This window comes from Ranitomeya variabilis, chromosome 6, assembly GCF_051348905.1.
Source record: "Ranitomeya variabilis isolate aRanVar5 chromosome 6, aRanVar5.hap1, whole genome shotgun sequence".
In the NCBI taxonomy this organism is placed as follows: domain Eukaryota; kingdom Metazoa; phylum Chordata; class Amphibia; order Anura; family Dendrobatidae; genus Ranitomeya; species Ranitomeya variabilis.
The window spans coordinates 533,340,101-533,359,939 of NC_135237.1; the positions used below are offsets into that span (position 1 = coordinate 533,340,101).

Consider the following 19,839-nt stretch of genomic DNA (forward strand, 5'->3'; position numbering starts at 1 on the left):
AAGGGCATCTGCCTTAACATTCTTAGAACCCGGTAGGTATGACACCACAAAATTAAAGCGAGAAAAAAATAAAGACCAGCGCGCCTGTCTAGGATTCAGGCGTCTGGCAGTCTCAAGATAAATCAAATTTTTGTGGTCAGTTAATACCACCACCTGATGCCTAGCCCCCTCGAGCCAATGGCGCCACTCCTCAAACGCCCACTTCATGGCCAAAAGCTCCCGATTCCCAACATCATAATTCCGCTCTGCGGGCGAAAATTTGCGAGAAAAGAAGGCACAAGGCCTAATGACGGAGCAGTCGGAACCTTTCTGCGACAACACTGCCCCAGCTCCGATCTCCGAAGCGTCAACCTCAACCTGAAAAGGCAGATTCACATCAGGCTGACGCAACACAGGGGCAGAGGCAAAACGGCGCTTAAGCTCCTGAAAGGCCTCTACAGCATGAGGGGACCAATTAGCAACATCAGCGCCTTGTCTGGTCAAATCAGTCAGTGGTTTAACGACATCCGAAAAACCAGCAATAAATCGGCGGTAAAAGTTGGCAAAGCCCAAAAATCTCTGAAGACCCTTAAGAGAGGAGGGCTGAGTCCAGTCACAAATAGCTTGCACCTTGACGGGATCCATCTCAATGGAAGAGGGAGAAAAAATATACCCCAAAAAGGAAATTTTCTGGACCCCAAAAACGCACTTAGACCCCTTCACACATAAAGAATTAGACCGCAGAACCTGAAAAACTCTCCTGACCTGCTGGACATGAGAGTCCCAGTCATCAGAAAAAATCAGAATATCATCCAGATATATTATCATAAATTTATCCAGAAAATCGCGGAAAATATCATGCATAAAAGACTGGAAAACTGAAGGGGCATTAGAAAGACCAAAAGGCATGACCAAATACTCAAAGTGGCCCTCGGGCGTATTAAATGCGGTCTTCCACTCATCCCCCTGCCTGATCCGCACCAAATTATACGCCCCACGAAGATCAATTTTAGAGAACCACTTAGCACCCTCTATACGAGCAAACAAATCAGTAAGCAATGGCAATGGGTATTGATACTTAACAGTGATCTTATTCAGAAGCCGATAATCAATACATGGTCTCAAAGAGCCGTCTTTTTTTGAGACAAAGAAAAACCCAGCTCCCAAGGGAGAAGAAGATGGACGAATATGTCCCTTTTCCAAAGACTCCTTTATATATTCCCGCATAGCAGCATGTTCCGGCACAGACAGATTAAACAAACGACCCTTTGGATATTTACAACCCGGTATCAAATCTATGGCACAATCGCACTCACGGTGCGGAGGTAACGACCCAAGCTTGGGTTCGTCAAAGACGTCTTGATAATCAGAGAGGAACTCAGGGACTTCAGAGGGAATGGACGACGAAATAGAAACCAAAGGTAAGTCCCCATGAATACCCTTACATCCCCAGCTCAACACAGACATTGCTCTCCAGTCCAAGACTGGGTTGTGAGACTGCAACCATGGCAATCCCAGTACCAAATCGTCATGTAAATTATACAGCACCAGGAAACGAATAATCTCCTGGTGATCCGGATTGATACGCATGGTTACTTGTGTCCAGTATTGTGGTTTATTATTAGCCAATGGGGTGGAGTCAATCCCCTTCAGAGGAATAAGAGTCTCCAAAGGCTCTAAATCAAAACCACAACGATTGGCAAAGGACCAATCCATAAGACTCAGAGCGGCGCCAGAGTCAACATAGGCGTCCGTGGCAATGGATGACAAAGAGCAAATCAGGGTTACAGACAAAATAAACTTAGACTGAATGGTGCCAATGGAAACAGACTTATCAAGCTTCTTTGTACGCCTAGAGCATGCTGATATAACATGAGTAGAATCCCCACAATAGAAACACAATCCATTCTTCCGTCTAAAATTCTGTCGCTCGCTCCTGGACAGAATTCTATCACACTGCATACTTTCTGGCGTCTTTTCCATAGACACCGCCAGATGGTGCACCGGTTTGCGCTCCCGCAGACGCCTATCAATCTGAATAGCCATTGTCATGGACTCATTCAGACCTGCAGGCACAGGGAACCCCACCATAACATCCTTAACGGCATCAGAGAGACCTTCTCTGAAAGTTGCCGCCAAGGCGCACTCATTCCACTGAGTAAGCACAGACCATTTACGGAATTTTTGGCAGAAAACTTCAGCTTCGTCTTGCCCCTGAGATAGTGCCATCAAAGTTTTTTCTGCCTGAAGTTCCAAATGAGGTTCCTCATAAAGCAAGCCCAAGGCCAGAAAAAACGCATCCACATCGCGTAACGCAGGATCCCCTGCTGGCAATGAGAAGGCCCAATCTTGAGGGTCACCCCTGAGCAAGGAAATCACAATCCTAACCTGCTGAGCAGGGTCTCCAGCTGAACGAGACTTCAGGGACAAATAAAGCTTACAATTATTTCGGAAATTCTGGAAGCTAGCTCTATTCCCTGTGAAGAACTCCGGCAAAGGAATTCTCGGCTCAGATACCGGAACATGTACCACAAAATCTTGTAAATTTTGTACTTTCATGATGAGATTATTCAAACCCGCAGTTACACTCTGGAGATCCATTATTGTCAGGTGCACACAGAGCCATACAGAGATTAGGAGGAGAGAGAGAAAAAAGACTGCAGCAAGGCAGACTGGAGGAAAAAAAAAAAAAAAAATTCCAGCAGACTTCTTATAACTCTCCTTTCTCAACCTGGGTCTTTAACACTTTACTGGCCGGTCAAACTGTCATGATCTCTGCAGGCAGAGATCATAGCAAGCCTATAGAGGGACAAGCTCTCGGAAGATGGAACTATACTGACCATGAACTAAGCCTGCCGCGCAACTAGAAATAGCCAGGTAGCATTTCCTATTTATCGCTAGATGCCCAGCTCTGGCCTAAGACCTAAATAACTAGCAGAGGGAAATATAAGACCTGGCTCACCTCTAGAGAAATATTCCAAAGAAGACAGTAGCCCCCCACATATAATGACGGTGAGTTCAGATGAAACAACAAACGCAGCAGGAAAATAGTCTTAGCAAATTTGAGGTCCGCTTACTAGATAGCAGAAGACAGATAGTATACTTTCATGGTCAGCAGAAAAACACTAACAAAACACCATCCAGAGATTACCTTAAACTCTGGCATTAACTCATAACGCCAGAGTAGCAATCCCTGATCAACGAGAGCTTTCCAGACACAGTAACAAAACTTCAGCTGTGAACTGGAACAAATAGGCAAAACAAAACATGGACAAAAGTCCAACTTATCTAGTAGTTGTCTAGAAGCAGGAACAAGCACTGAGAGGCATCAGATAACATTGTTGACCGGCAAGAAACCACCAGAGAAATGAGCTTAAATAGCGACACCCACTACTGATGGAACCAGGTGAAACAGGAAAGAGGATGACAAGTCCAATTCCACAAGCGGCCACCGGGGGAGCCCAGAATCCAAATTCACAACAGAGACCCCATCAGTGACCTCCAACACAATATGATACGCCTACAGTGACACCAACACAGTATGATGGCCCCCCACAGTCTCGCACACACAGTATGATGGCCCCGACATAGCCCTCTATACAATATAATGGCCTTCCATACAGTATGATGACCCCTATGCAACTCTCTACACAGTATGATGCCCCCCACACACCCCTCCATAGCATGGTGACCTCAACACATCTCTCCACACAGTATAACGGACCCAACAAAGCCAAAAATACTGTATAATGGCCCACACACAATACACCACGCAGTCTGATGGACTCAACACAACCTTCCACACTGTATAACAGTCCGCATACAGTATAGTGGCTCACTCTCAATTTTCTTTCATTTTTGTCCTAAAATCAGTAAAATGTTAAAATTAATAGAAAATAAATGAATTACCATATGTTGCTAAAAAAAAGATTACTGCAGCCAGAGAAAGACATGTATAGCTTACAAGTGGGCGACTCCCAGTTTTAGTAGCTCTGCTTTATAGTAGATGAGTGGAGGAAATAGAGGAAAGTGGCCCATGAATGCACGATCTGACTACACAAATGGTCAGTTTGTAGTCTGTTACCATGGATATACAGGTCTGCAGCGAAGCTGTAGACACAAGACTAGGATATTTTCATTAAAGTCTGCGTTAATTTTTATACACTGGAATAACAAAAACTATTTCTAAAGATTCCATACCGTTTCACATGCCATCAATTGCAAAGCAATACACCCTCAACAAGTGATTTATTTTTTAAGGAAAATTAAAAGGGGAGATGTATAGTGTAGCATTGGTAGAAAGAGCAGCAGATCCTGAAATGTCCTAGAGGTGAAAAAGTAAAATTTTGGTGTTTTGGGTGCGAGATGAATATATATTTTTAGACTTTATCAAACATTAAGATACTGCAGACAAGTCCAGGATGACAATATGCGCAGTAGGAAGCCCAACAGGGCTATAGGTTATTATTATTATTATTATTTATATAGCACCATTGATTCCATGGTGCTGTACATGAGAAGGGGTTATATCAAAATGCAGATATCACAGTAAACAAACTAACAATGGCATGGCAGACTGATACAGAGGGGCGAGGACCCTGCCCTTGCGGGCTTACATTCTACAGGATGGTGAGGAAGGAGACAGTAGGTTGAGGGTTGCAGCAGCTCCGGTGTTGGTGAGGCGGTAGCTCCGGTAGTGGTGAGGAGGCTGCGGGGTCAGAGCAGGCTGTAAGCTTTTCTGAAGAGGTGGGTTTTCAGGAGGGTGATGAGTATACAGTATAGAATAATGTTAAGTGTAACAATCTTGCTCGAATGTGATACAACTAAGGTGGTTAGTGAGGGGGCCTAATGACCATCACTCTCCGGGGGACTGATCTGCTCTCACTCCATTCCAAAGTAAGATTCACATTTTTCTTGCCTGATCTTAATTCTGCTCGTCCCCTTCTGTTTCAGGTGGATACATTGCTGGCAGCCTGGCTGTTGTAGCTGATGCTGCTCACCTTTTCGTGGATCTTTCCAGTTTCCTAATCAGTCTATGTTCCCTGTGGCTGTCATCAAAGCCAGCAACAAAGACACTGACCTATGGCTGGTACAGAGCAGGTATCGAAATATACTCAAGGTCCAAGCAAGCAAATGTCTCAATATTTCCTCTATGTGATCTGTGCAAATCGATGCATCGAGATAATGTTAGTAAAGGGCAACTGGGAAGCAGCCTGCTGCATCAGAAACCTCCCCAAATGTTCAGTGCGCAATGTTAAATTGATTTTTTTTGGAGACTATTGATGGACTATCCTTAAAGAGGCCAATCACTATTGCAACTTATCACCTATTCACGGAGGTCCTAACTTTGGGACCACACAAGACCCTATGGGAAACACAAGACCCCTGATCTTTGGACCAGTGGTATGTGGATAGGTGGTACTTTGTAAGGAGACACAGACGTTCATGCAATTAATCATCAAGGTGTCAGACCCCCACTATTCGGATATCGATTAAGGAAAAGCCATCAATACTCCTTTAACCTGGTAATGATCAATCCTGATCCTTTGAAAACCTCAACCCCTTCAGACGTTATTGAACTTGGAAACTTCCAAAAAGTGAAGAAAGGCTACTTCCACTGACTAAAGTTTAGTTTATATGTACTTTACCATATTGGTCTCAAAGACGCCAATACAATGTATGTGAACTGGGAAGCACATATTTCTATTATGGCTCCTTCCAGTTAATTTTCGGGAAGCCGACCTGCTTACCTCTGGTGCAAGAATGATCTGAAAAATGGATTTCCACCAGCACAATATCAGTGAATAGAACATGTATCTGAATATGGATCTATTTTCCTACAAAACATTTTGTTTTTACATTTTTATTTCAGAAATTGTTGGTGCCTTGTTATCCATGGTCACCATATGGGTGGTGACGGCAGTACTGGTCTACCTGGCTTGTGAGAGAATCCTCTACCCCGATTACACCATTGATGGGACAGTTATGCTCATGACGTCCGCCTGCGCATTAGGCGCCAATATAATGTAAGTTGTGGAGTTTTGCAGTTTTTTTGGCCACAAAACTCGACATTTCAATGGTCGCAGAATCAAAATTTTATACAATTCATCATCAGCATAACCTTTATCTCTTCTTTTTTTCTCTTTGCTTCTTTCCTTCAGTTTCTTGCTCTTCCTTCTTTCTTTTTTTTCTTTCCCTCTTCCTTTCTTTCTTTCTCTCTCTATCTATCTGTTTCTTCTTTCACTTTTTCTTTCCTTCTGTCTCTTTTTTTCATTCATTTTTTTCTCTTTTCTACTTTGCTTTCTTACTCTTCTTTCCCTCTTTCATTGTTTTTTTCTTTACCTCTTTCTTTCCTTCTTTGTTCCTTCTTTCTTTCCTTCTTGTTTTTTTCCCCTATTTCATTCCCTTTCTTCTTTTTTTTTCTTTTCTTTTTTCTCTCTTTCTCTCTATCTTTTCTTCTTTCTTTTGTTCTCTTTCATTTTTCTTTCTTCTTTTTTCTTTTTTTTCTCTTTTGCTTTTCTTCTTTCCCTATTTCTGTCACGGCCTGTTTGGTAGTTGTTGGTCTATGCTCCAGGGGTTAATGCTGGTAGCCTCTCTTTGGCTGTGGAAAGGCTTTTTATAGACTCTGTTGGGCTTGGCTCCTTGTCAGTTATACTTCTACCATCGGCTGAGTTGGTTGACCCCTGTGTGCCTGTGCCTTGTGCCTGTTTTCGTGTTTGATCTCTTGGTTCTGACCCGGTCTGTCTCTCCGTTGAGTATTTGACTACTAATTTGGTACTCTTTGCTTGCTTGTCTGGTTCTTGACTCCTGCGTGGTTTGTGAATATCCATTCTGTCTGTCCCTTTGGTACCGTTATTGCCCCTCTCGGTTTCCTGGCTCTTTTGGATTGGTCCTGACTACTCTCCTGCTTCTGGTGCACGTTCCTGGTGGCCCCCAACTCGCTTTACCTCTCTGAGGTCCAGTCGACCCCAGCCGTGTCCCGCTATCTCCTCTTGCTGTCCTGTAGTTGGCTCCACCCCGGTCCCTCCCCCTGTGGTCACGTGCCGCAGGTCCTGCTCACCAGCTGTCGCGTGCCGTCCCATCTCTCCCCCCGGACACTGCGAGCCCCGCTTTCCTGCACTTCACAGGACACGTACTGACCGATGGGTATCTGTTACGTGGTTCCTGATACTTTCTCTCCATCTTTTCTTCTTTCTTTCCTTTTCTTGTTCTCCTCTCAGAAACTGAACTAGGGTCAATTGAGTTCAAGATTTTCACACCTGGTTTCACCCTTTTTCATTGCACAGGGTTGAAATGAATAGCAAATCCACTACAACATATTCTTATATAAAACATGCAGATTTTGCTGTGGATTGCATGGCAAATTCTGTAATTGTTTTTTTTTTTAGCTCCAATTTACAGACCATGTTAATGTACTCTAAAGAAATATTCTTGTCTTTCTTTCATTAGATATTATTTTCCTTGGTAAACTGACAACCAAATTCCACCAGAACCTAAGTACAATATCGAATTTAGAATAGAAGTTGGATGAATACTTGTTAATTAATTGCCTCATTAATCCAGTTTCACAAATCTCTAGAATTTATATTAATTATATAAACCATATAATTCTCTCCGTTCTCATCCCCTCCACACATTTGCTGTTTTCAATGTAGAGTCAGCTGGCCACCCTATTACACATCTTCCACAAAATCCAGTAGATCCTGCATATCCTTCTCTGTTCCATCATTCACCAAATGTGCTCCTCCTTGTGATTTCCCTAGGCAGCTGCCTACTCTGCCTACCCATTGTTCCACCCCTGAGGTATTTTGATATAGAGAAACATATATTTATTGTAATTATTATCTTCTATATTGGACTTTTTATATGGCTGTAAATTTCTACTGGATCAGTGAATATTGGGGTCACCAGCTTCACTTTCACGCATCAGGAGTAAGAAGACTTAGGCATGTTGGATTTCAACATGCCCAATCCTCTGTTCCTGTGGGAGATAATTGCCCTGCAAAAGGCAGCATGTAAAAAACATGCTCACTCGACTGAGCTGAATGTTCATACTTATTGGAAAGTAATAGTATTTCAAAATAAAGAAAATAAACCTTTTTTGGCATCCCTACTCCCACAAATATAGAAAGATTTATTTAACTCACATGGTAAACACTATGAAGAAAAAATAAATCAAAATGCAGAATTGCCATTTTTTGATAGTTGAACATCCTGTGAAAAATGTAATAAAAAGTGATTAAAACTACATAAACAGCAAAATGACATCACACATCCCTCAAAATGCCATGAATAAATAACAGCTCACCCCACGACAAAAACAAACCCTCATGAAGCTATATCTGCAGTAAAATGAAAAAGTGACGGGTCTCAAAAATGGCGAAACAAAAGTTCTGAATTATTTTTAAACACTAAAATGAAAAAAGAAATATTGTACAAGATTGGAATCGCTGTAATGATCTTGACATGAAGAATCTTGCTACCAGGCCATTCTTATAACACCGTAAAAACAATACCAGAAAAAAACAATGACTGATTTTGTTTCACTATTCGGCCCACTTGGATTTTTTCCTATTTTTCAAAACATCATACCGTAAAGTGGTGAATGACGTCATTAAAAACTACAACTCATCCTACAAAAGATAAGCCATCCTACGGCGATGTCAAAGAATAAAACTGACTCTTGGGAAAAGGAAAACAAAATCTAAAACACAAATGAAAGGCATTAAAAAAAAATAAATGTAGAAATAAATTTTTAGACTCCTGGACACATATTCCAGATAACTTTCCAACTTTCTATAACACTTTCTTCCTTCTGTCAAAGCCTAAGAATATAACAATTGTTGTGTTTTTACCGATGACGGCTTCTCCTTGTTATGACTCGACAGCTTGGCTTTGGTCCTGCATAATACAGGACATGGTCACAGTCACTCCGGAGGTCAACATCAACATATGGCACCTGATTACAAGCCTCAGACTAATGCCAGTATACGTGCCGCTTTCATCCATGTCATCGGAGACCTGTTTCAGAGCGTCAGCGTGCTCATTAGCGCGCTCATCATATACTTCAAGGTCAGTTTATGATACGGAAGCCACAGAATAAAGAATACAGAATTAGCGGAAGTTTTCCAACATTCCGAGGATTCTCTGTATACTGATACATGGAAAAGGAGGCAACGTCTCTTTAACCAGACACATGATACCATGCGCTCCTTATAATGTAGTATTACAATTTATTGGGATTATAAGTTTGTAAAAGTGGATCCACTTGTGTATTTTTTACTTTTTAATATATGGAAACTTTGGAGAAAAATCTTGTTTACAATATGAGTTTGAGCCTCTCCTGTGGCTTAGATCTGCCCTTGTTGTTTTTCATCACCCCGATCATAATTTGGAATGATCAGCTATATAAATATATATATCATTGTCAATACATCCCTTTTTTAATGCCAGGACGAGTCATCATGGGAAATGTGACTTCATGAACTATTGTGTGCATATAGTGATTTTTATAAAAAGAGTAAAAGACAGAAAATGATTTTTTTTTTTAGATTGCATGTGGGAAATAGAAAACCAGTGTGATAATCTTGGCGTAGTTAGAAGGTGTAAGGAGTTTATGTATGAGTTAATAAAGTTGTAAAGAAATTTTAAGATAATAATAATATTGAATAAATTATCATATTTTTTATTTTAGCCAGAGTACAAGATAGCTGACCCGATTTGCACATTTATATTCTCCATTTTTGTGCTGGCCACAACAGTTACTGTTTTACGTGATATTCTGCTTGTGTTAATGGAAGGTAAGAGATGCTGTAAAGCTTTGCATTCTAACATTAATAATGAAATAAACTGGAAATTACTTCCAGCATTTGATCAACTTTGTGCCGGTGTCCGAGCTCAATTTTGTACAGTTACGTCCCATATCAATAAGACCTACTCTTAAAGGGGTTGTCCACTTTCTCAATTATGGACGAGAGAAAGGCTGAAAAGATAGCGGCACTCACCACTGGTAACTTAAAACAACATTTGTATTGAGGGAACGTGCACACGATGTGGACATGGGAAAGCAGAGACGAGTGACAGCTGTTTCGCGTGAAACATGCTTCTTCTGGCTTATCAGAATGATGAGCAGGGAGAAGCGTGTTTCACTCGAAACAATGTTATGTTACAATATTCCCCCATGTTAAAATATATGCAGCCTGTGGGTGCCTGGCTCGCGTAACATAGCTATGTCACGTTAGCCCTGCTGCCAATCAGCAGCCACAAATGGGCCGCTTCACTGTCACTTCCTTCAGATGAAACTGACATCCAGAGGAAGTGAGAGAGCAGCAGTAGTTGTGCCTACATCCAGATGCCAGTTTCGTCTGAAGGAAGTGAGACTAAAGCTGTCCATTAGCGGCCACAGATTGGCTGCAGGGCTAACTTGATATAATCTCACGCAAGCCCTCGGAGACTCAACGTCTCTAGAATGGTGCTGACACTGGAGGCGAGAATAGGTCGTTATTATTTTCTATACGGGATTATAATTATTGAAAAGGAGTTGTCCAAGTAGAGGACAACCCCCCTAAGGAATAATATCATGTGCAAAAGTTTTTAGGCAGCTTTGGAAAAAAAACTGCAAATTAAGTACGCTTTCAAAAGCAGAAGTGTTAACAGTTTATTTCTATAAGTTAAGAAAATGCAAAGTTAATGAAAAAAAAAAATCAGAAATCTAAATCAAATAATGATGTGGTGTGACTGCCCTTTGTCTTCAAAACAAGATTGATTCTTCGAGGTTCACTTGTACATTGTATTTAAAGGAAATAGGTAGAAGGTTGTTCCAAACATCTTGGAGGACTAACCACAGATCTGTGGATGTTATTCGTGAAAATCCTTCTGTGTGTTCATGTGATCTCAAATTGACTTCATGATGAGATCTGGGCTTTGTGGAGGCCATATTATCACTTCCAAGACTCTTTGCTTTTCTTACATGTCACAGGTAGTGTTGAGCATTCCGATACCGCAAGTATCGGGTATCGGCCGATACTTGCGGGTATCGGAATTCCGATACCGAGATCCGATACTTTTGTGGTATCGGGTATCGGTATCGAAACAACATTAATGTGTAAAATAAAGAATTAAAATAAAAAATATTGCTATACTCACCTCTCCGACGCAGCCTGGACCTCACCGAGGGAACCGGCAGCGTTCTTTGCTTAAAATGCGCGCGTTTACTTCCTTCCGTGACGTCACGGCTTCTGATTGGTCGCGTGCCGCCCATGTGGCCGCGACGCGACCAATCACAGCAAGCCGTGACGTAATTTTCAGGTCCTCAATGCCTAATTCTAGGCATTGATGATTTTAAAATTACGTTCCGGCTTGTGATTGGTTGCGTGCCGCCCATGTGACCGCGACGCGACCAATCACAAGCCGGAACGTAATTTTAAAATCATCAATGCCTAGAATTAGGCATTGAGGACCTGAAAATTACGTCACGGCTTGCTGTGATTGGTCGCGTCGCGGCCACATGGGCGGCACGCGACCAATCAGAAGCCGTGACGTCACGGAAGGAAGTAAACGCGCGCATTTTAAGCAAAGAACGCTGCCGGTTCCCTCGGTGAGGTCCAGGCTGCGTCGGAGAGGTGAGTATAGCAATATTTTTTATTTTAATTCTTTATTTTACACATTGATATGGATCCCAGGGCCTGAAGGAGAGTTTCCTCTTCTTCAGACCCTGGGAACCATCAGGGATACCGTCCGATACTTGAGTCCCATTGACTTGTATTGGTATCGGGTATCGGTATCGGATTAGATCCGATACTTTGCCGGTATCGGCCGATACTTTCCGATACCGATACTTTCAAGTATCGGACGGTATCGCTCAACACTAGTCACAGGTGATACGTCATGGAAAGACTGAGCATAGCAACATGACACAAGTTAGTTGTACTGTATCAGCAAGGTTTCTCCCAAGATTTCAAAGCAGACTAGGTTTCAAGATGAGGATTATAGATGCACTGTGCTGCCAAGGAAACTTTGCGCAGTAGATGAAAGACATGTCATCCATACTGCACTGTGAATTGTCCATCTATGCCATTAGCTCAGAACTGGCAGCAACCAGTGGGACCCAGCTACACTCATCTACGCTTTAGAGAAGTCTGTCGAGAATTGCATTCATGGAAGAATTGCAGACAAAAAGCCAAACCTTCAACATGGAAAAAAAAGACCAAGTGACTATACACAAAAACATAAGAACTAGGGCAAAGAAAAATGGAAGCATGTGAAATATTTGACTAAGGGTATGTTTCCACTGTCAGTATTGGCAGCGCTTTGGACACAGTTCAGTCCAAAGCGCTGCCAGCTTTTGTATGCGCGGTGATTCATCGCATCCTATACATTGGACTGTTGATATTTATTTTGCGGAGACTGAGCGTCTCCACGAGATAAATTGACATGCTGCAGTCTAGAAAGACGCGCCGTATGTCCGTTTACGCAGGTCTGCCGGAGGCATTTCATAAAATCCCCTCCACTATGCTGTAACATCTGGTCACTGCGGATTGGACGCTGCGGCTGTACGCAGCGTCCAATCCGTAGGGAACACTGACTGTGGAAACATACCCTAACAGAAGGCAGTCAGTTTTCTGAAGTAGAACTGTAAAAAATAAATGTCAGGAATGGTGAAGCACAGTGGAGAGTCTTTGGAAATTTGGGGCTGCATTTCAGCAAATAGAATTGGGGATTTGGTCAGGATTAATGGTATCCTCAATTCTGATATACAGTGGCATATAAAAGTTTGGGCACCCTTGGTCAAAATTATTGTTATTGTGAACAGTTAAGCAAGTTGAAGATTAAATGATCTCTAAAAGGACTAAAGTTAAAGATGACACATTTCCGTTGTGTTTTAGGGGAAAATTAAAAAAAAAAATTACAAAAAGGAAAATGGGCCAATGCAAATGTTTTGGCCGCCTTGGAAATTTGTGTGCTCAGATAACCTTAACCAAGGTTCGAAACCTTAATTAGCCTGTTCGGGTTATGGCTTGTTCACTATCATTTTTAGGAAATGCCAGGTGATGTAAATTTCCCAGCTTTATAAAAACCCAGCCTCCTCTAACCATGTGCCAAAAAATAGCAGCCATGGGTTCTTCTAAGCAGTTGCCTAGCACTCTGAAAATGTACATGGTGGAGGCCCACAAAACAGGAGAAGGCTGTAAGAAGATAGCAAAGCGTGTTCATGTTACCCTTTCCTCAGTTCAAAATGTAATTACGAAATGGCAGGTAATAAGAACAGTGGAGGTTAAGATAAGGTCTGGAAAACCAAGCAAAATTTCAGTGAGAGCTGCTCGTAGGATTGCTAGAGAGACCAATCAGAACCCCAGCATGACTGCAAAAGACCTCCAGAAAGATTTAGCAGACTCTGGAGTTGTGGCACATTGCTCTACTGTTCAGAGAAACATGCATAATTATGGTCTTCATAGAAGAAAACCTCTCCTGCGTCCTCACCATAAAATTCATGGTCATAAGTATGCAAAAGAACATCTAAACAAATCTGATGCATTTTGGAAACAAGTCCTGTGGTGGACCAATGACCTTAAAATAGAACTCTTTGGCCACAATGATCAAAGGTATGTGTGGAAAAAAAAAGGGCGCAGTTTCAGGAAAAGAACATCTCGCAAACCATTAACCCCTTTCTGACCTCAGACGAGATAGTACGTCCGAGGTCAGAACCCCCTCTTTGATGCGGGCTCCGTCGGTGAGCCTTAATCAAAGCCGGGACTTGTCAGCTGTTTTGTACAGCTGACATGTGCCTGCAATAGCGGCGGGTGGAATCGCGATCCACCCGCCGATATTAACTAGTTAAATGCCGCTGTCAAACGCTGACAGTGGCATTTAACTAGCACTTCCGGTTGGAAATGCGTGCATCGCTGACCCCCGTCATGTGATCGGGGGTCAGCAATGCGTCGGCATGACAACCAGAGGTCTATTGAAGACCGCTATGGTTGTTGATGCTGGATTGCTACATAGGAGCGATATGAGCATTGCTCCTATGTAGCAGAGCCGATCAGGCTGTGCCAGCTTCTAGCTTCCAATGGAGACTATTTAAGCATGGCAAAAGTAAAAAACAATGTTTTAAAAAATATGAAAAAATAAAAAAAAATAAAAGTTTAAATCACCTCCTGTTATGATCCTTAGTGGTTGAGGATCACAAATTACTCCAGCTAAGTAACAAACATAGGACAAGCTCTAGGGAGGTGGCAAGCTGGACTGACCGCAAATCTGAACCTAACCAAACACACTAGAAGTAGCCGGTGAACGTGCCTGAATTCCTAGACGTCTCGAGCCAGCCTAAGGAACTAACTACCCCTAGAGAGAAAGAAAGACCTCTCTTGCCTCCAGAGAAATAATCCCCAAAGATATAGAAGCCCCCAACAAATAATAACGGTGAGGTAAGAGGAAGGCACTTACACAGGGGTGAAAACAGATTCAGCAAATGAGGCCCACTAATACTAGATAGCAGAAAATAGAAAAGGGAATCTATGCGGTCAGTAAAAAACCCTTACAAAATATCCACTCTGAGATTTCAAGAACCCCCACACCAACTAACGGTGTGGGGGGAGAAACTCAGTCCCCTAGAGCAACCAGCAAGCGAAGAAATCACATTTTAGCGAGCTGGACTAAAAACATAATGAACACTGATAATCAAAAAATGATCAAACAAAAACTTAGCTTGTCTTGGAGAGACTGGGAGCAAGGTAGACACACGGAATCTGAAGAGCACTGAATACCTTGATAGCAGGCAAGGAACTGAGTATCCAGGTGGGCTAAATAGAAAACCAACCAAGGATAACGAACCAGCTGATGAAGCCAACCTGCAGAAGGACAACACTACACAGTACCGCTTGTGACCACTAGAGGGAGCCCAGAAATAGAGTTCACAACAGTACCCCCCCCCTTGAGGAGGGGTCACCGAACCCTCATCAAGACCCCCAGGGCAATCAGGACGAGCTGCGTGGAAGGTGCGAACCAAATCGGCCGCATGAACATCAGAGGCGACAACCCAGGAGTTATCCTCCTGACCATAGCCCTTCCACTTAACCAGATACTGAAGTCTCCGTCTAGAGATACGAGAATCCAAAATCTTCTCTGTTGTGAATTTGGTTTCTGGGCTCCCCCGGTGGTTACTGGTGGTACTGAACTTGTGTGCTTCATCTCCTTTGTTCACCTGTTTCCATCAGGATGTGGGAGTTTCTATTTAGCCTTGCTCCTCAGTCATTTCTATGCCGGCCAACAATGTTACCAGAAGCCTTTCTGTTGCATGTTCCTGCTCCTAGACTACTATCAGCTAAGTTGGACTTGTAGTCCTAAGATTGTTTTGCATTTTTGTTCCAGTTCTCTGTTTTTGAATATTTCTGAGGCTGGAAGCTCTTGTGAGCTGAAATTGCCACTCTGGTGTCATGAGTTGATATTAGAGTCTTAAAGTAATTTCAGGATGGTGTTTTGAAAGGGTTTTCAGCTGACTGTGAAGTTCCCTTTTCTGTCTTCCTACTGTCTAGTAAGCGGACCTCAATTTGCTAAACCTATCTTCATACTTCGTATGTCATTTTCCTCTAAAATCACCGACAATATATGTGGGGGCTACTGTCTGCCTTTTGGGGAAAATTTCTCTGGAGGTAAGCCAGGTCTGTATTTTCCTCTGCTAGGGTCAGTCAGTCCTCCAGCTGGCGCTGGGCGTCTAGGGATAAAACGTAGGCACGCTACCCGGCCACTGTTAGTTGTGCGGTAGGTTTAGCTCACAGTCAGCTCGAGTTCCCATCTTCCAAGAGCTAGTCCTTTTGTATGCTTTACTACGGTCTCTTGCCATTGAGAACCATGACAGTTTGGCCGGCCCAGAGTTAAAATAATTGGCAGAAGAAAGGAGAGAAAAGAAGTCTGCAGAGAATTTTTTTTTTTTTTTTTTTTCCTGAGTTTGCTCATTAGTTGATTCACTTGCATCTCTGCTTACTGCAGCCTTCGTCTCTCTCTCCTTCTAATCCTTGAATGGTTCTGATTTCACCTGATTAAAATGGATCCTCAGAGTTTAGCTACTGGTTTGGATAATCTCGCTAGGAAGGTTCAAAGTTTACAGGATTTTGTAATTCATGCTCCTATATCTGAACCTAGAATTCCTTTACCTGAATTTTTCTCCGGGGATAGATCTCGCTTCCAGAATTTCAAACATAATTGTAAATTATTTTTGTCTCTGAGATCTCGCTCCGCTGGAGATCCTGCACAGCAGGTCAGGATTGTAATTTCCTTGCTCCGGGGCGACCCTCAGGATTGGGCATTTGCTTTGGCACCAGGGGATCCTGCGTTGCTCAATGTGGATGCGTTTTTCCTGGCTTTGGGGTTGCTTTATGAGGAACCTCATTTAGAGATTCAGGCTGAAAAAGCCTTGATGGCCCTGTCTCAAGGGCAAGATGAGGTTGAAATATACTGCCAAAAATTTCGTAAGTGGTCTGTGCTTACTCAGTGGAATGAGTGCGCCCTGGCGGCAAATTTCAGAGAGGGTCTCTCTGATGCCATTAAAGATGTTATGGTGGGGTTCCCTGTGCCTACAGGTCTGAATGAGTCCATGACAATGGCTATTCAGATTGATCGGCGTTTGCGGGAGCGTAAACCTGTGCACCATTTGGCGGTGTCTACTGAGAAGGCGCCAGAGATTATGCAATGTGATAGAATTCTGTCCAGAAGCGAACGACAGAATTTTAGGCGAAAAAATGGGTTATGCTTCTATTGTGGTGATTCAACTCATGTTATATCAGCATGCTCTAAACGTACTAAGAAGGTTGATAAGTCTGTTTCAATTGGCACTTTACAGTCTAAGTTTATTCTATCTGTGACCCTGATTTGCTCTTTATCGTCTATTACCGTGGACGCCTATGTCGACTCTGGCGCCGCTTTGAGTCTTATGGATTGGTCCTTTGCCAAACGCTGTGGGTTTAATTTAGAGCCTCTGGAAGTTCCTATACCTCTGAAGGGTATTGACTCCACGCCATTGGCTAGTAATAAACCACAATACTGGACAGAAGTAACTATGCGTATTAATCCGGATCACCAGGAGATTATTCGCTTCCTTGTGTTGTATAATCTACATGATGTGTTGGTGCTTGGATTGCCATGGCTGCAATCTCATAACCCAGTCCTCGACTGGAAAGCAATGTCTGTGTTAAGTTGGGGATGTCAGGGAACTCATGGGGACGTACCTTTGGTTTCCATTTCGTCATCTATTCCCTCTGAGATTCCGGAATTTTTATCTGATTATCGTGACGTTTTTGAGGAGCCTAAACTTGGTTCACTACCTCCGCACAGAGATTGCGATTGTACTATAGATCTGATTCCGGGCAGTAAGTTTCCAAAGGGTCGTTTATTTAATCTATCTGTGCCTGAACATGCTGCTATGCGGGAATATATTAAGGAGTCCTTGGAAAAGGGACATATTCGTCCTTCGTCATCTCCCTTAGGAGCCGGTTTTTTCTTGTATCTAAAAAAGATGGCTCTTTGAGGCCGTGTATTGATTATCGGCTTTTGAATAAAATCACGGTTAAATATCAGTATCCTTTGCCACTGCTTACTGATTTGTTTGCTCGAATAAAGGGGGCTAAGTGGTTCTCTAAGATTGATCTTCGTGGGGCGTATAATTTAGTGCGAATTAAGCAGGGGGATGAGTGGAAAACTGCATTTAATACACCTGAGGGCCATTTTGAGTATTTAGTAATGCCTTTTGGTCTTTCAAATGCCCCTTCAGTCTTTCAGTCTTTTATGCATGACATTTTCCGTGAATATTTGGATAAATTTATGATTGTGTATCTGGATGATATTTTGATTTTTTCGGATGACTGGGACTCTCATGTCCAACAGGTCAGGAGGGTTTTTCAGGTTTTGCGCTCAAATTCCTTGTGTGTAAAGGGTTCTAAGTGTGTTTTTGGGGTTCAAAAGATTTCGTTTTTGGGGTACATTTTTTCCCCCTCTTCCATTGAGATGGACCCTGTCAAGGTTCAGGCTATTTGTGATTGGACGCAACCCTCTTCTCTTAAGAGCCTTCAGAAGTTTTTGGGCTTTGCTAATTTTTATCGTCGATTTATAACTGTTTTTTCTGATGTTGCTAAGCCGTTGACTGATTTGACTAAGAAGGGTGCTGATGTTGCTGATTGGTCCCCTGCTGCTGTGGAGGCCTTTCGGGAGCTTAAGCGCCGCTTTTCTTCCGCCCCTGTATTGCGTCAGCCTGATGTTACTCTTCCTTTTCAGGTTGAGGTCGACGCTTCAGAAATCGGAGCTGGGGCGGTTTTGTCGCAGAAAAGTTCCGACTGCTCCGTGATGAGACCTTGCGCGTTCTTTTCTCGTAAATTTTCGCCCGCTGAGCGAAATTATGATATTGGTAATCGGGAGCTCTTGGCTATGAAGTGGGCTTTTGAGGAGTGGCGTCATTGGCTTGAGGGGGCTAGACATCAGGTGGTGGTATTGACCGACCACAAGAATTTGATTTATCTTGAGTCTGCCAGGCGCCTGAATCCTAGACAGGCGCGCTGGTCGTTATTTTTCTCTCGGTTTAATTTCGTGGTTTCTTACCTACCGGGTTCTAAAAATGTGAAGGCAGATGCCCTTTCTAAGAGTTTTGAGCCTGATTCCCCTGGTAATTCTGAACCTACAGGTATCCTTAAGGATGGAGTGATATTATCTGCTGTTTCCCCAGACTTGCGACGGGTCTTGCAGGAGTTTCAGGCGGATAGACCTGATCGTTGCCCGCCTGGTAGACTGTTTGTTCCGGATGATTGGACCAGTAGAGTCATCTCGGAGGTCCATTCTTCTGCGTTAGCTGGTCATCCTGGAATCTTTGGTACCAGGGATTTGGTGGCTAGGTCCTTCTGGTGGCCTTCCCTGTCGCGAGATGTGCGAGGTTTTGTGCAGTCTTGTGATGTTTGTGCTCGGGCCAAGCCTTGTTGTTCTCGGGCTAGTGGATTGTTGTTATCTTTGCCTATTCCGAAGAGGCCTTGGACTCACATCTCCATGGATTTTATTTCTGATCTCCCTGTTTCTCAGAAGATGTCTGTCATCTGGGTGGTGTGTGACCGTTTCTCTAAGATGGTCCATTTGGTTCCCTTGCCTAAATTGCCTTCCTCATCCGAGCTGGTTCCTCTGTTTTTTCAAAATGTGGTTCGCTTGCATGGTATTCCGGAGAATATCGTTTCTGACAGGGGAACCCAATTCGTGTCTAGATTTTGGCGAGCGTTCTGTGCTAGGATGGGCATTGATTTGTCTTTTTCGTCTGCTTTCCATCCTCAGACTAATGGCCAGACCGAGCGAACTAATCAGACCTTGGAGACTTATTTGAGGTGTTTTGTGTCTGCGGATCAGGATGATTGGGTTGCCTTTTTGCCCTTGGCGGAGTTTGCCCTCAATAACCGGGCTAGTTCTGCCACCTTGGTTTCTCCTTTCTTCTGTAATTCGGGGTTTCATCCTCGTTTCTCTTCCGGTCAGGTGGAGTCTTCGGATTGTCCTGGAGTGGATGCTGTGGTGGAGAGGTTGCATCAGATTTGGGGGCATGTGGTGGACAATTTGAAGTTGTCCCAGGAGAAGACTCAGCAGTTTGCCAACCGCCGTCGTCGTGCTGGTCCTCGTCTTTGTGTTGGGGACTTGGTGTGGTTGTCTTCTCGTTTTGTCCCTATGAAGGTTTCTTCTCCTAAGTTTAAGCCTCGGTTCATCGGCCCGTACAAGATATTGGAGATCCTTAACCCTGTGTCCTTTCGTTTGGACCTCCCTGCATCTTTTTCTATTCATAATGTCTTCCATCGGTCATTGTTGCGCAGGTATGAGGTACCGGTTGTGCCTTCCGTTGAGCCTCCTGCT

The 19,839-nt window shown here is 43.2% G+C and overlaps 1 protein-coding gene across 3 annotated transcripts in view; it reads left to right on the top strand.

Annotated features, from left to right (window-relative positions):
- SLC30A8 (solute carrier family 30 member 8) overlaps window positions 1–19,839 on the top strand; it is a 72,255-nt gene that overhangs the window by 20,082 nt on the left and 32,334 nt on the right. For all 3 annotated transcript variants that reach the window (XM_077268179.1, XM_077268177.1, XM_077268178.1), the window contains exons 3-6: window positions 4,933–5,079; window positions 5,852–6,005; window positions 8,868–9,051; window positions 9,674–9,779. In XM_077268179.1, the coding sequence (XP_077124294.1) occupies window positions 4,933–5,079; window positions 5,852–6,005; window positions 8,868–9,051; window positions 9,674–9,779 (591 nt within the window). The remainder of the gene's footprint in view (window positions 1–4,932; window positions 5,080–5,851; window positions 6,006–8,867; window positions 9,052–9,673; window positions 9,780–19,839) is intronic.